Genomic DNA, 16,651 nt, shown 5'->3' with positions numbered 1-16,651 from the left:
ATATAGTTTTTGTCGTTGTTTGTTTATTTCTATTTTGGTGATTGCACCCCTAATTTTGATTATTTCTTGCCACCTATGCCTTTTGGGTGTTATTTCTTCTTTTTATTTAGATCTTTCAGGTACGCTATTACGTTACTAACATGAGATCTCTCTAATCTTTATGTAGGCACTTAGTGCTATGAGCCTGCCTCTTAAAACCACCTTCATGTGTCTCAGAAGTGTGGGTATGTTTATGTTTTCATTTTCATTCTGTTCTAAACAGTTTTTAATGTCTTTATTAATATCTGTTTAGATGCATTTTTCATTCAGTGGTGAGTTGTTCAGTTTCCATGAGTTTGTAAGCTTCCTGCTGTTTCTGTTGTTACTGATATCCAACTTAATCTGTACTCATCAGATGGGATGTGGGGCATTATTTCAATTTTCTTATATCAATTGAGACTTACTTTGTGTCCCATCATGTGGTAAATTCTGGAGAAAGTTTCATGAGCTGCTGAAAAGAAGGTACATTCTTTTTTGTTTGTGTGAAATGTTCTGTAAATATCTGTTATATAATCTTTTGGTTTGTGACATCATTTAGCTCCAGCAATTTGTTATTTGGTTTTTGTCTGGATGACCTGTTTATTGGTGAGAGTGGGGTATTGAAATCATAACTATCACTGTGTGTATTAGCTGTAGTATTGTTTCTTTCATGAACATGGATACAATTGTGTTTGGTGCATAGATGTTTAGAACTGCAATATCTCCTGGTGGATTTTTCCTTTGATGTGTATGTAGTGTCCATCTTTATCTCTTCTGATAAGTTTTGATTTGAACTCTATTTTGTCAGATATTTAAATGGCTACACCTGCTTACTTCTCAGGTCCATTTGCTTGGAATATCTTTTTCTATGCTTTTACCCTGAGATGATGTCTGTCCCTGATGTTAAGGTGTGTTTCTTGGATGCAGCAAAAGAATGGATCCTATTTTTGAATCCGGTCTATTAATCTCTGTCTTTTTATTGGTAATTGAGGTCACTAATGTTGAGAGTTACCAATGAACTGTGTTTGTGGATTCTCACTATTTTGTTGTTGTGTCATGAGTTGTTTTCTCCCTCTTGATTTGTTGGTCAGAGGTTATTTATTCCTGTGGTTAACCTCTTTAGGTTGAAATTTTTCTTCTAACACCTTCTTTAGACCTGGATTTATAGATAGATACTGTTTAAATTTGGTTTTATTGTGAAATGTCTTTCTCCATTTATAGTGACTCAAAGTTTTACTGGGTATTGTAGTCTGGGCTGGTATCTGTGGTCTCTTAGAATCATCTAGCTCATCTGTCCAGGCTCTTCTGGTTTTTAGAGTCTCCCTTAAGAAGTCTGCTATTATTCTAATAGGTCTGCATTTTTATGTTATTTGATCTTTTTCCTTTGCAGCTTTTAATATTCTTTCTTTGTTCTGTATATTTAGTGTTTTGATTATTGTGTACTATGGAGACTTTCTTTTCTTATTCAGTCTATATGATGCTCTGTATGCTTCTATCTTGATAGCATCTTCTTTAGGTTAGTGAAATTTTCTTCGATGACTTTGTTAAAAATATTTTCTATGCCTTTGACTTGGGTTTTTTCTCCTTCCACTATCCCCATTTCTCACAAATTTGGTCTTTTCATAGTGTCTCAGATTTCCTGGATGTTCTGTGCCTTGATTTTTTTTTTTTAGATTTAATATTTTCTTTGAGTGAGGTATCATTTCTTCTATCTTGTCTTCAGTGCCTGAAAGTCTCCCTTCCATCTCTAATATTCTGTTGGTAAGGCTTGCCTATGAGCTTCCTTTTTGAGTTCCTAAATTTTTTATTTCTGATTTTACCTCAGTTTTGGGTTTTCTTTAGTAAGTTCATTTCTACTTTCATGTTTTGAACTGTTTTATCATTTCATTCCACTGCTTGTGTTTTCATGTGTTTCGTTAATGGATGTGTTCATATCATCCTTTAAGGACCTTGAACATATTCCTAATAGCTATTTTAAAGTTCTTGTCTTCTGCATCAGCTATATCTCATTTCTTTGCCTACTGTAGCAGTCTGACTTGCCTTTAGTGGAGACATATTGTGTTAATAGCTGACATTGTATTTTTACGCTGGCATCTAGACATCTGATTATAATTCTAGGTTTGATATAGGTCTTGTCTTCTTTGGGTGAGTGTTTCATTCATTTGATTTGGATTGCCCTCTCTGGATCTTAGGAGAATGTGGTGTTTGTGTGTTGCATGGTAGGGAGTGCTACCGATACCCTTCCAGGTATGGGGGTTCCAGAGAGAATATATTTCTAGGTATTGGGAGCTAAAAGGGTAGAATGGGAATGACCTAGAAGGGGGATGGGTGAGAGAGTCCATAGGAAGGAGAAAAGTTGGGTCTGTCCCAAGGATCTGCTTAGTGCCCTGGGAATGGGGACAGAAAGGAAGAAGAAGCCACAGCAGGTTGTCTGCTACAAAGGTGGGGATAGGAGGGAGAATATAGATTGCCTACCTGATTGATACCCTGGCCTCCAAAATCAATTTTGAAAGACATGATGTATTTGTAAATTGGGTGGTCTTCCTACCCTGCTCTGAACATGTGCTTTGTGTATTCTTTATTAAATGCGTCCTTATTTAATAATTCCCCAGAGCGTTTGAAACTGTTCCTTGGGACAAAATGATACCACCAAAACTTGATCCAGAGGAGACAACAGTGGAAAGGGCTGCTGACCTCATCTCACAGTGTTTCACACTGAAAAGATATGAAAGAGTGCCCGCCATAACCCAGGTCAGTGAGCGTGCCCGACCGTGGTGCCTACTGTTTGCCTTCACTCAAGCCACAGTGGAATTTTCTTGTTAAGAATTCCATGTGAAATTGAAAGTTATGTAATCACAAGTCACTGGTAACTGTAAACAACTTTCTCACTGTCCATACTGAAAATGTTTACTACTGAATAACTTCTCCCTCACAGTCATTTGTGGTGGCTGTGAATTTTGGAAATTACAGAAGAATGTTAAATAAGGAAAGAGACACAGAGATGTTATTCCTTCAGATGATCTATGCTGAGCATAGTTCTGGAAATAGGACCTAATTTAGCTGCCCACTCCTCAAACAGAATAGGAAGATCCATGAGTTGTAGACTGCTCTCTCATGTTTCCGGTTATGTGACCCAACAAAGCCCAGAGGGCTCTCAGAGAGATGACCATCGGTTTCATTTCTGAATGTCAGAAAGAGTTTGTCATGTCGACTGTTGGCCGTGGATCCCTACTACAGCTGGAGCACTTTCTCTAGAGTGTAGATCTGTCCGTGTTACTACACTGACTGTGTCTGTTTTTTTTTTTTTCAGAACATGGAACCCATGCTATTTGACAAGACACGTAGCCAGTCATTTGCTGTTCTGTGTTATCTTCCTTCTCTAGTGAATGCTCGGTGCCCAGTTCCACCATGCTGCCCAGCGGGTCCTGCCTTGTGCAGTGTCTCATCACTTTAATAACTCTGTGCCAGGACGAACCCAAGCATTCATGAAGCCCTGGCTTTTGTCCTCCCAACACTGCCTCAGACACCCCTGCTTCCTTGTCCCTTTGCGTTCTTTGCCACAGCTCACAGAGTAAGTCTGGGTGAGCTGTTGGATGATTTCTCATAATGAAGTTTTTGAGCATAGAAAATCCACATGTAAAGAGAGAAACCGATTATACCCTAAGGAGTCCCTAAGCCCCCAATTAGGAAGTCTGCATTCTCGTGTAAAATTTCTTCCATTCTCATAGAGAAAGAAATAATAAGAGAGGAAAAACATAGCTTTAATATAAACACTCGAACATTGGATTGTCACATAGAAGTGAAAATCAGTTAAAGGACAAAAACTGTGTATGACTTCATTTATTTTTAAGGATCTTCAAATTACCTCAAAAAGTTTATATCTCATAAAAGTTGGTATTTCATTGTATTTCCCGTGTTAAACAATTTGAACATCTAAAGTCCTCTGAACCTAGTCTCTGTGCAAAGATGTAAAGGGACGCCCACGATGGATCTCAGAGGAGAGGGCTCTGTCATGAAACTAAAGCTAAACCTTTCACATGGAAAAACCATGTCACCTGGAGAAGGTGCACACGCGGCAGATTCCAGCTTGGAGGAAACAGAGTGGGGTGGAAGTTTGAGCAAAGAACCAAGAGCCACAGCACTCAGAAGCAAAGCCCCGCCCCGCCCCACCCAGAATTGCCAGGATGCCTGGGAAGGGTTTTCCCAGAGTTAAGACTCGGCTATGATGACCTGCTAAGGACACCAGAGCTTGAATTTATGAAATTACAATAAGATCATTTACCAGCTTTTGCTTATCTCCATAATGCTTTAGATGGTCGGAGGACTCTGGGACAGATTCCAGACGAGATTGTTCTCAGTGCCAGCCAAACCAATCACTTTGTAAGTTTGCCTTCCTACTGTTACCCTTGCTAGCTTTACCCCACTCACTAAGAACCTGATACCCCCGCTGAGGGCAGGAGAGGGGCCGGGTCTTTAGATTAAGAGTGTCCCAGAGACCTTCATCCAAATCCCGTTTCAGTTGCTAGGCAATGCCTGGCCTCTCGTTATGCTCAAAATGAACACTATTAAATGTACTACATTTTAAAATTGTGGGTACTGTATAAACAATTTGATATGGACAATTACAATGTTGTGATACTCCATGGACTTCATCTCAAGGGGATTCTAAATGATGTTACATCAACTTTCATATCATGTATTTGTGTTGGATTCATGCTTAAAGCTATAGCTTTATTATTGGTGTTCTCCTATATACAATTCTGTACATTAGTATAAAAAAAACTGGTGGTTTGTTCTTCCAAAACATCAGTATTTTGTTGTTCTTTATAGCTGATACAACTCTGGTTATGGTCTCTACTTGTTTAATTCACTCTAAATATTTCCTATTTAAAAATATAAAAACAAAAATATGATATATTCTGTGTATCACTTCCCTCTATTGAGAAAAAAATTACAGTGGGAATGCCTCAGCCTCTCCAACAGCATGTGTACCTCCTTCCAGAAACATTATTATAGATTTGATGTTCCACATTTTCATGTAGTCTTTTAATCCTTTAGCCTACTATTTTTTTAATAAATTTATTTACTTATTTATTTTACATCCCTGCTGTAGTTTCCCCTCTCCCCTCTCCTCCCAGTCCCTCCCTCCACCTAGCTCCCCTCTATTCCCACCACCCACACATCCACTCCTCCTCCATTTCTGTTTAGGAAAAGGCAGATCTCCCATGAGTATCAACAAAACATGGCATATTAAGTTGCAGTAAGACTAAGCACCTCCCCATGTATAAAGGTTGGGCAAGGCCTTATGAGGACTAGGATCCCAAAAGCCTGTAAAGGAGTCAGAGACAGGCCCCGGTCCCATTGTTAGGAGTCCCACGAGAGGACCAAGATACACAGCTGTGACATATGTGCAGAGCGCCTAGTCCCAACAGCTCCCTGGCTGTTGGTTCAGTCTCTGTGAGTTCCTATGAGCCCAGGTTAGTTGATTTTGTGAGTTCTCTTGTGGTGTCTTTGACCCCTCTGGCTCCTACACTCCTTTCTCCTCCTTCTCCGCAAGGTTCCCTGAACTCTGCCTAAGGTTTGGCTGTGGGTGGGTCTGCATCTGTTTCCATCATTTTCTGGATGTCTCTGATGACAATTGGGCTAGGCACCAATCTGGTCACAGGAGATGGCCAGTTCAGGCTAATTACCTGCTATTGCTAGGAGTCTAAGCTGGGGTCTTCCTTGTAGATTCCTAAATCTACTATTGTTAACCAACATACAGTATTAGATTCCTTTTTTAAACTTTTGTAAAGATACATGGTATCTTGCTTATGTTTATGCCTCCTAGCCTTGTATCCCCTAATGTGCTCATAAGATTCATATCTAGTCTCTCTGGCTCTCTGGGTGTTCATTTTTTCTGAAGCATATAATTCCATTGAATAGTTATACCACAGTTCATTTACCCATTCACATCATTTGTTTCTGATTTAATTTCAGTTGAAACAACATACATGTACTTTCACATACTCAACTGTAAAAATATTTCTGGATTTAACACATACCGATTCATGTCTATACTTTCTGGATCAAGAAGGGTATCTCTTCTTATCTTCTAGTTATTTTCATATTCTTCATCAAATGAGTTGAACCAATGGTGTGTCCCACCAGTAGTGCTAAAGTTCACATTACAATACCTTGGGGACAATGTTAGAATTTGCCCAATTAAAAATAATTTTTCATTCTTATAAGTATGAAGTTACACTGTATTAAAATTGCAGATTACATACACCTAATACACTTGCCACCAAATCTGACTGTATGTACAGTTCCTGCAACCCACATGATGGAAGGAGAGGACTGACTCCCAAAACTTGCCTTTTGATCTTTACAAATATGCCAAAGCACCCCAATACACACACACACACACACACACACACACACACACACACACACACACACACTCAAACTTACATACTGAAGAAATGAATAAATAAATGTAATAAAAATAGACAATTTTCTTTCTTAACTGTACACATGGAAATATCTTTCTCACCATTCTTTTTGGGTGTAAGTCAGGGATCCAGTCCATCACCATAACTATGAAGTTCGAGTTCATTTGCGTGAATAGTTTCCTCAGTTGCCCAACGGATGGTGTGTGGTCTGATGTGCGGTGAGTCACAACAAGCGTCACGAATGACTGCAAAGCTGTGAGAGGCAATGTGATGAAACTGTGCTTTTCACAAATACAGTGTGAGTCAGACAGGCACCACCAGAGGAGCATGCACAGTCCCAGGAAGTGATCACTGTACCTCCTGACATTGAGAAAAATACCAAGTCTTGTGAAAGAAAATGGAAGACATAGTCTCCCCAAGGGATGAGTCCCCTAGTTAGTTACCCAACACCAGGTGGTCAGTCCTGAAATCATATACATATAAGTAGCACTAAACAAACTCAGCTGGTTGTATTTATGTATTTGAGGAGGGGAGTAACAATAGCAAATAAAAAGTGGTCATGATTTCAAGAGAGAGTTGGAGAGATAACCTGAGAAGACTTGGAGGGAGAAATGGATTGGGGGAAATGATGTAATTATGTTTACATTTAAAATCCTTTAAATAAAAATTTTAAAGTACATTTTATTCAGCCATATATAAAAATAATATGTAAGACTTTAGAATTATTGTTAAACTGTCTTTTCAAATGTGTAATCACACCTCAATGTAGATTTTAGCATACAAATTGAGGATAATTCTTTTAAGAAAGGAACATTATAAAAATAAGCTTCGCATCTACATAGCAAATTAGAATTGTTTATAATGCTCCTCAAATACCTTTATAAATAATATATATCACTGATTTTTTTTTATTTTGTTCTGCTTTGTTTCTGAGGCAGCTGACCTCCACCTCATAATCCTCCTGCCTCAGCCTTCAAGTGCTAGAATTATGGGCCTATGCCAAGGAGCTCAGCTTCATACTAATCTTTCTTGTATGAGTGTGAATGAAATGCCCGGGTGTTGATGAAGGCATGTTACTTAAATCTTTTTGTTGAGGTTGTTAATGGATTTGCTGTATTTTAGGGGGTTTGTTTAACAAATGAGACAGCACTTGAAAGCTCTGCTCCTTCTTATTAATGGCACTCCTCCAAACTCGCCAGGGCGTCGCTCAAGGTGGAACCATGGAAAGTCGTTCCCAGGAACTTACACAGGAGCCTGTATATAGCTGCTCATAGCGGTTTTACTCACAGCTTCTAAGATCTGAACACAACCAAAGCGCCCTTCAGCAGGAGTTGGATAGGCGGCATTCGGAAGTACTACAAAGCAATGGAATGCTCTGAAACCACTCCATTGTTTCTAAAACAAAATTTTAGAGGCCAATTTCCACATCTCTCAAGATCTTTTAATTTGAGACTTGTTATAGTAATTTGATATTTATTTAAAATATCAATAACTCAATTGCCTATTTTTTTCTTTTTCTCAGTGTGAGTCCAAGTTCTAGGACTAAATACATCCCTCTCTATACGTAAGTGACGTTTCTTGTTGCTTTAAAATAAACCATACTTAAGTCTAAATCATAGTTCATTTCACCTCAATGTGCTTCAGTCCACTCTTAAGTCAACATACGTGTTTAACATCCTTCGGTGTGCTTCTGGTCCATGCCTGTTTAGTGCTGAGAGTTTAATCAAAGATTTATCAGAGATTTTAGTCAAACTTTAAAATAAGGAGTGACACATTTTCTGTTTTCCTCAATAGGATGATTTAGGAAATAAAATAACCCTGTTACTCCTACTCATGCTGTCAGTCAGAAACGATGTGCAGTTGGTAGCACTGTAGTCATGAACACGGAAACGCAGGAAGGACGATCCTGTCCTTCCCTACTGTAACTCTGGCTCTATGAATGGCAGAAGTGCATCGTTCATCTTCAGCCGTCTTCTCTCCTTTTTGTTCTTAGTTTGAAAGGTCACCTTGAATGAAGGAGATGAGAGGACATGGAGGGGCCACTCAGACTTTGATCAGGGCTCCCTCCTCCTTACTGGTGTTTTAATCCCAGAAGCCCTTGGGACACTGACCTACTGATGTGATCAGCCTTCTAGCCTTTTCTCACAGCTCAGCAATGTGGCCCACGCTCCTGACACCTTCCTAGCTTGACTCCAGTGCCCACAGAGCCTTGCTGTCTCCGACAGATATCAACCCCCCATGCCCTGGCATCCACCCTGTGTCCTGGGGCTGCAGAAGCCCCAGCTTCTGAACCAGAAAATCATGAACAGCTACCACTGTCCCTCCTGCTCAAGTTTCCAATCCCAGAGTAGAGGCCTCATATTCTAAAAACAAAGAGCCGTACCTTTCTTGTTTTTAATCCCAATTGTCATTTGTCATCATATTTTTCCTGCTTGGGCTTTTAATCTACGCTGACAAATAAAACATCCCTTATTTGCTTTGCTCAACTAATCTAAGTTTTCTACAACTTCACTTTTCACTGTAACAGTGGTCATGTGCAGAGTACAAATGCTGATGATGTGGACAACCCCTATGGAAATATCACATCCGTGGCCAAGCCTCGACACTCTAAACTGCTCTATACAAACACAAGTTGGTAAGTGCCATCCTCACTTATTTGCTGATCAATAAGGATAAAACTTGCTCATGGAATTACAAACGGAAGGGAAAGAAATGGCCTAGCTCTTTCTGGGCCAAAACTTATGAAGAAAAAAATGTGAGTTTCTTAAAAGAAATGATGACCTGAGGGCTAACAGTTTGGGGACTCACCTGGAACTCCTTGAGCAAGCCACTTTATCACTGTGACTTCAGTGCCTTCACCTGTCACAAATTGCCAACAGCATTAGTAAAAGGACTTGGCTGACCAACAAGTCATCCATCAGTCATTCAATTTTATAACCGTCAATGCTGAGAACACCACTTTGTATAAATATCTATAAAATGGCAGAAATTACTGGTACTTATGTCCTGACCACAAATGTAAATTCATTGAACAACTTTTTAAATAAAATCAAGACAACTCAGTCATTCTAAAACTCAAACATTCTGGGACTGGAGAGATAGCTCAGTGCTTGTGAATGCTTTCTGCTCTTGAGAAGGACCCACGTTTAGTTCCAGAACTGAGGCCAGGCACTCACAACCACTTGTTACTCCAGCTCCGGAGGATTCGATTCCCTCTTACAGCCTCCTGCAGCACCCACATTCATGTGGTGCACAGACACACAGATATATGGGTAAATAAAAATAAATCTTTTTTTTAAAAATCAAACCACCTAACAGTACATTCTAAAGTTATACTAATTTGATATTTACATGCTAAGAATGGTGGTAAGAAACTACTAAAAGTCTTTCTTTCATAATTGAATCATAAAATTTCTAGAAAAGCAGAAAACTCTGTCTATACAGTAGGTCAGTGTAGGTCTTAGCATACACGGTCTGGAATCTGAGCCTGTGTGTTTCAGTGAATGTTGGCGTCACATGGCAAACAGCAAGAGCAGTGCAAAGTGCTTGAGTTGTGTGTCCAGAACCAAGGCTGTGGTGAAGTCAAATGATGACACACAGGTCACACTGCCAGAACCACCTCAGATTTACTGTAAGTGGATTGTGAGTCAGTTTCAGGTTCTTGTGCGTCCAGAAACATTTTATTATTACCATATCCCTTTTATGACCCCACATTCAGTTATATGACATATGGGTCATGATGCATAGTCTAAGAAACGGGGCCATAGAATGAATATACTCAGTCAGCCCTTCTTTGACCTGCGATTGGATAAATTCATCCTAAGTTATTCTCACTTTGCAACACACAATGCATGTAGGATTGGAGCTGCTCCTGTTTGCGATCCCGAGCTAACTCATATTGCACACTGCATCCTAGCAGCCCAGTAGAGAATTGGATCACATAGAGTCGGCCAGGGGAAAGATTCACATTTCAAGTCAAGACACACTTTCTATTGTATCCATACTACTTTTGCACCATTATGTTGAAGTCAGAAAATGAGTTAAACTCCTATACATCCCTCTATAATAGATGTTACAAAATATTTTTATGGTTATCTTAGTTACTTACCTATTGCTGCAATAGGGAGACCGGGACCAAGGCAGCTTGTAGAAGGAAGGGTTTGTTTGGAATTATGGTTCCAGATAAATAAGGGTCTGTCATGGGAGCAGCCGAAGCAGCAAGCTGAGAGTACACACACACACACACACACACACGGAAACAGAGAAAGAGTACTGGGATGGTGCAAGGCTTTGAAACCTCGGAGCCTGGCTTCAATGATGTCCTTCCTTCAGAAAGGTCATACCTCCTAAACTGCCCAAAGAGCGCCATTGACTGGGGACCAAGTATTAAAATGCCCTAGACTATGGGGACGTTTTTCAAACCTCCATAGTTCTTATTGTCTTCCATAAAGTATACGACGTATACACACAGGCTCAGAGCAGTCATGTTAGGTGTCCTTTGGTGTAGGGGCAGAGAACTTGGTTCCAAAGACCTGAAGATGTTAAGATTTGAGGATATCAAATCCATATAAAATGGTTTAATGATTGCTAAAACCTACTGGGCACATCTTCCCTAAATTCCTTGTGGTGCCTAGTACACTGGGCATGCATCTGAGTAGCTTTCATACTGCATTGTTTAGACACAATGACAAGAAAAACCCATCATTTTGAGGGCTACATTTTTTAAAGTATTTTGTTTATGCGGCTAATTGAAGTAGACGTTTCATTCTCTTTCCTCCATGCCACTGAGTTGCCAAATACCAGAGATACTCTCACATTGGTTTCTGTGATTGACAGCTTACTAAGGATTTCATACCGTCATAGTCACAACATTTTTTAAGTATGTATGTATGTATTTATTTATTTATTTGTCTATTTATTTGTTTATTTATGTGTATGGGTGTTTTGCCTGTGTATGTGCCCACAGAGGCCAGAAGAGGGTGTTAGGTTCTCTTGGAATTAAGAGTTACAGATGGTGGTTAGCCACCATGTGGATGCTGGGAATTGAACCTGAGTCCCTTGGAAGAGCAGCCAGTGCTCTTAACCCCTGAGTGATCTCTCCAGCTCATGTCACAACACTTTAAATGCTAACCAATTTTATTTTTAAAAAACATATTATGCCCACAAACCAATGTAGATAAATTTCTGATTAGCTTACCTTCTGCTATATTTTATTGTTCGTTAATTGTAATACTATCTCTTACTATAATTTTGAATTTGGGAGTTATTTCCTGTTATTTATTTACTTATCTCTATTATCTATTTTACCTAATTCTTTTTACTCTCTGTCAAGCTATAAAATATCTTTAAAAACTATCTTTGACTTTAGTACACTTATGTAAATAGTCTCAATCGAAGAATTTAAGCATATCTGTCCAGAGCTGGAGGCTGTGCTAAGAACTGTCCTAATGTAAATATTTTTTTAAAAAAAGATTTGCCTCCAACAAGCTAAAAATCTTGGTGGACAGATTATTTCACAAAAGCCTGAGCTTTGGTTTTGACTCATGACTATAAAGAAGTCACTCTGCTGGGCGGTGCTGGCCCACGTCTTTAATGTCAGCACTCAGGATGCAGAGGCAGGTGGATCTCTCTGAGCTTGAGGCCAGCCTGGTCTACACAGTGAGTTCCAGGACAGCCAGGGCTACATAGAGAGACTCGGTCTCGATTAACCAAAGAAAGAGGGGGAGGAGGAGGAGGAGGAGGAGGAGGAGGAGGAGGAGGAGGAGGAAGAGGAGGAGGAGGAGGAGGAGGAGGAGGAAGAGGAGGAGGAGGAGGAGGAGGAGGAGGAGGAAGAGGAGGAGGAGGAGGAGGAAGAGGAGGAGGAGGAGGAGGAGGAGGAAGAGGAGGAGGAGGAGGAGCAGGAGGAGGAGGAGGAGCAGGAGGAGGAGGAGGAGGAGGAGGAGGAGGAGGAGGAGGAGGAGGAGGAGAAAAGTCCCTTCCACACGTGGCGTTCTGAAGGCTGTTGAAACCTGCATGCTCTATCAAGTCTGAAAGAGTCAGATGTAAAATTCTTCCATAAATTCTGCAAGGAAACCATTGCTATTAAACAATCATTATAAAAAAATTAAAGGAAGAACATAAGGAGAAAGCCAGTTTTAAAATGTTCACCAAGCATCTGGTTTTATTAATGTTTCCTTTTATTCAAATATATACTTGAATTTTGAAATGTTTTGTGAAACAATCTTGCCGGAAAAAAAACAAACAAACAAACAAACAAACTTTCTTTGGGATCATTCTTTAAAGTACTTAAATAAGAACAGGAGGATTTTTTATGCAAAAAAAGGGAAAAAATGACATTTCCTTGAGTTTGGAAGAGTGCTTATTTACTTTGTCCTGCTGAAGCTTGTGTTTTAAGGACGCTGAGTAGAAGAGAAGCCTGTAACTGACATTTAGCTGTGCTTCTCTGATGTGGACACTAGAGGGCGTCCCAGGTTGCAAAGTTTCTTCTGATAGATTCTGTTTTCTAACCGACTCATAACCTTTTAACACAACAAATGTTTTCCAATTTTATCATGACGTGTTTATGCATGTGGTGACACGTAGTGTCATACATAGCACACACAAATGCATAGTAAATGCCTGTGTTTGTCCACATTGAGCTTGAGAAACAGATTTCTAGTGAACTCTTCTGAACTCCACGTGCCCTGTGCCCCGGGACCTCATCATCTCCTCCCCTGCCCCAACCAAGAAGCTCTGCTTTGTGCTGATCTCTTGTTTGCCCCACCTGCGAGTTTGGCTACCTACGGATGGGTCTCGAATTAAATATTATGTATTTTGCACAATATGACACTGGGCTAACAATAAAATTATAAATTTTATAAAAATATGATTTCATCTCCACAAAGTCTGAAGTCCAGAAATGCACATTTTTATTTTGTGCCACATAGGGAAAAACAAAACACCACTGTCCTATTCAAATGCAAACATGATTTTCCTTGGAGTTTCACAACTTAAAAGAACGTCTTACCTAGATACCCTATGATATTATCTTTAGAGTCCAGAAGTTTGGTGTCTAACTAGGCCTTACCCTTGCCATGATACGATCCTTCAGGAAGGCAAAAAGTCACTGAGTAGACCTCCAGTGGCTTGACCTTCGGGGCATTATCTTTCAAACTTTCCTCAGGTGACTTCTTTCTTTCTTTCTGTCTGTCTATCTTCCTTCCTTCCTTCCTCCCTTTCTCTGTTTCTTTCTTTTTTCTTTTCCAGTTACCAGGTCATCTGACATAACCAGTGTGGTCGACATTGATGGAGAATGCTTTAACAGTTTAAAATGTAGTTTATAAATTTTGTTGTAGAATTAAATCCAATCATTATAGAAATTGAGTGCAGAAAACAATAGTAAACACAAAACCAAACTCTCCCATGAGAACATAACTGCCTCTGACCCTTCCCACCTATCACATGCCACAGGAGCACCCCCCACTGTGATATGCCATAGGGAGCACCCCCCACTGTGATATGCCATAGGGAGCACCCCCCACTGTGATATGCCATAGGGAGTACCCCCCACTGTGATATGCCATAGAGAGCACCCCCCCACTGTGATATGCCACAGGGAGCATGCACCACCTCTGAGTTACAGCATGATCATGAAACACACTTTCCTAAACACCACTTCTATTCTTGCAGATATATTGCAATTGACTGATTTGTTTAAGTTCATATATGAATTGTTTCCTTTCTCTTTTCTTTTCGCTATGATACACAGTTCTCTCAAATATTTTTTACATATATCTTTCATGTTTTAAAACTATTTATTTAATGGAGATTCCTTGAAATAGATTCCAGGGTCAAGATGTAACAACACTCTCAAGCCTGTTGTTCAGTGATTTTCTGGAACTGTTCTGTGTGCCCCAGGTCTTGTGCTCACCTCTAGTATTAGCAGAGCTCATTTTTAAACATCACCTTTTAACTCCTACATATCCCGACTATAGCAATAATCCAAGTATTTTAAAGTATAAAAGGTAAGCTGTCTCTTTGGTTTTCAATACCAGTGTTGGAAGTTTGATAATCCTTCATCTTTGTATCTAAGAAGCCTGCAAAGTCATACAATGCTTGCTTGCATGTAAGATTTAAATAAATACTGAGCATTTTCTTCATAATAAAATTTGTTTAATGGTTGCATAGTACTCTACTGTGAGACCACACCGAGTTTATATAGTCCACATTCTGACTAAAATAGTTTTCCTGGTATTAAACAATGAAGAAAAAGTAACTTCTGCCGGTATTTTTGTAAAATTATGCTGACATGCTTGTCCATCACATCCATACAAATAGAATTATGACATGAGTTTTATAATTAGAAATAACAGTTTCCTAATTTGGCATGCATGCCAAGATATCAAAAGACATTTAAAGTTAAGGAACTTACAGCTTGCGAGGAGGCCAAGATCCAGGAGAATGCAAACTATCCATCTGGTTGAACAGGAATTCTTGGTGTTCAGAAGACCTTAGTAGACATTCAGTACCTTTCCTGGACATGGGTGATGGTCGGGAACTTCTTTAAATTATATAATTAGCCCCCATTTCTAATCTGAATCAAACAGAAAAACTAAGGTAAGGATCATTTTTGCTTTCAGTCTGACTTTACCTCTTTACACAAGAGGTGACTTAAACAGTTGACCAGCCTGAACCCAAGGCCAGTTCCTTTTCATATAACCCCACGCCCCATGTCTTCACAATAGCCACAGTCAGGAGTGGTCAGGGCAGGCGGTCAGAACTGAGTGACATGTACCTGCAGGCCTGTACACACTCGCTGCCCAGGAGCAACCTGCCCTCGCTCAGTCATAAGAGAACAAGAGAGCTGCCCAAAGTGTCTTTTCTTTGGCATTGGAAACTAAATGAAAGAGCGAGCCCATGGCACCTGCCATAGAAACACCATGACTGTGTTTGCCAGCAAAGAGTGAGGATTGGCCTGTGAGAGAGATGCAGGTCCAGGTCACAGAGCTGGATCATGAGATCATGAGATCATGAGATCAACCAGGCGGGTCATCTCATCACAGCCTCCATGACACTCCACCCCTCCATCACAACTGAGAACACCGTCTGTCTCCAAAGGTCACAGGCTCACACTGCCTCTGCTTTTTCAATGCAGAGGCTTCTGTGAGGACACATCAGCCAATCAAGAGGACTTGTCCAACAGAGACTCCCAGCCAGCGCCTGGGGAATGTCTAGGGTAGCAGAGGGTGAACACAGGCAGCTCAGTGGAATACTCTCAGCCTTACAGAACTCAATCACAACCCGGACTAAAACTGGCTGTGACCAGCTGTTCCCAAAGTATCAGCCTGATGCTTCGGCCTTGTAGCCAGACATTTTGGCCTTCCCAGAGCACTTTCACAACCATGCTCCTCTTTATTTTTCAAAATAGTGCGAGCGAGGCAGAAGCACAAAACCCAGTTCTGTTCCCATTCTGCAGACAAGGAGGTTGAGGTCAGAGGAAATGACATGAAGAGCCCCAAATAGCTCACTTCATGAACTGTGAGGTCACATCTAGAGAATGGAGCTCCCAACCATGAGGCAAATCTTGGCCTTAACACACAGCCAATAGTGCTTTGTGTCTGGCACGGAGCTGGCTCTTGGGATTCATCCCTGCCTAGAAGAAAAACCTTGGGCCATATTATTTCTGTATCTCCTTGTAAAGGGAGGGTGTGAAGAGTGAAGAAGGCAGAGAAAAACCATATCCGTAGGATAGTGATAGTAATAATAAAACTGCCAACTCCTGGAAAAGGTTGGAACACAAATCTTAAGGCATTCAGAAAAATAATTCCTTCACCAGATGACATCACAAAGCAGTGAATGGAAACATCAGACCCATCATAGCTCCAAACGCCTCTCTCCCTCTCTCTTCCCCTGCCAGTGTGTTGGGCTTTTCTTTCCTTTCATCCTCTGGGCCCATCCTTCTCTCTCATCCACTTTCCCCTGGCTGTCCTGAGCTGCCTCCCCTAGCTGCACATCTGAGTTCCTCTTGTTGATTCTGCATATAATGAGTGATGCCATGATAGTTCCTCACCTGCACCACATGCCCCCCCACCCAGGGCCCTTCAAGGAAGGTGCAGTGACCCTGCATAGGGTACAGTTGAGGATGGCTCAGAAAGTTTCCATTTCAACTGGTTGTGTGAAACTGGAGAGATGGGTTCGATGCTTAAGAGCATGTACGGCTC

The 16,651-nt window shown here is 40.5% G+C and overlaps 1 protein-coding gene and 1 long non-coding RNA gene across 6 annotated transcripts in view; one reads left to right on the top strand and one right to left on the bottom strand.

The window, feature by feature from the left end:
- Nucleotides 1–16,651, top strand: part of Spmip7 (sperm microtubule inner protein 7) — a 54,344-nt gene that overhangs the window by 26,523 nt on the left and 11,170 nt on the right. For all 4 annotated transcript variants that reach the window (XM_059275439.1, XM_059275438.1, XM_059275441.1 and 1 more), the window contains 4 exons: nucleotides 2,631–2,769; nucleotides 4,331–4,398; nucleotides 7,975–8,016; nucleotides 8,980–9,087. In XM_059275439.1, the coding sequence (XP_059131422.1) occupies nucleotides 2,631–2,769; nucleotides 4,331–4,398; nucleotides 7,975–8,016; nucleotides 8,980–9,087 (357 nt within the window). The remainder of the gene's footprint in view (nucleotides 1–2,630; nucleotides 2,770–4,330; nucleotides 4,399–7,974; nucleotides 8,017–8,979; nucleotides 9,088–16,651) is intronic.
- Nucleotides 7,872–16,232, bottom strand: LOC131920947 (uncharacterized). 2 transcript variants are annotated; one of them, XR_009381808.1, is made up of 4 exons: nucleotides 15,959–16,232; nucleotides 14,863–15,024; nucleotides 9,261–9,311; nucleotides 7,872–8,458 (listed from the first exon to the last, which is right to left on the bottom strand). It is a non-coding gene; the product is annotated as an uncharacterized LOC131920947 (long non-coding RNA). The 2 variants fall into 2 exon arrangements; XR_009381807.1 differs by lacking the exon at nucleotides 15,959–16,232 and adding an exon at nucleotides 15,226–15,431.

This window comes from Peromyscus eremicus, chromosome 10 (genome assembly GCF_949786415.1).
Source record: "Peromyscus eremicus chromosome 10, PerEre_H2_v1, whole genome shotgun sequence".
Classification (NCBI taxonomy): domain Eukaryota; kingdom Metazoa; phylum Chordata; class Mammalia; order Rodentia; family Cricetidae; genus Peromyscus; species Peromyscus eremicus.
This window is presented reverse-complemented; position numbering and strand designations above follow the sequence as displayed.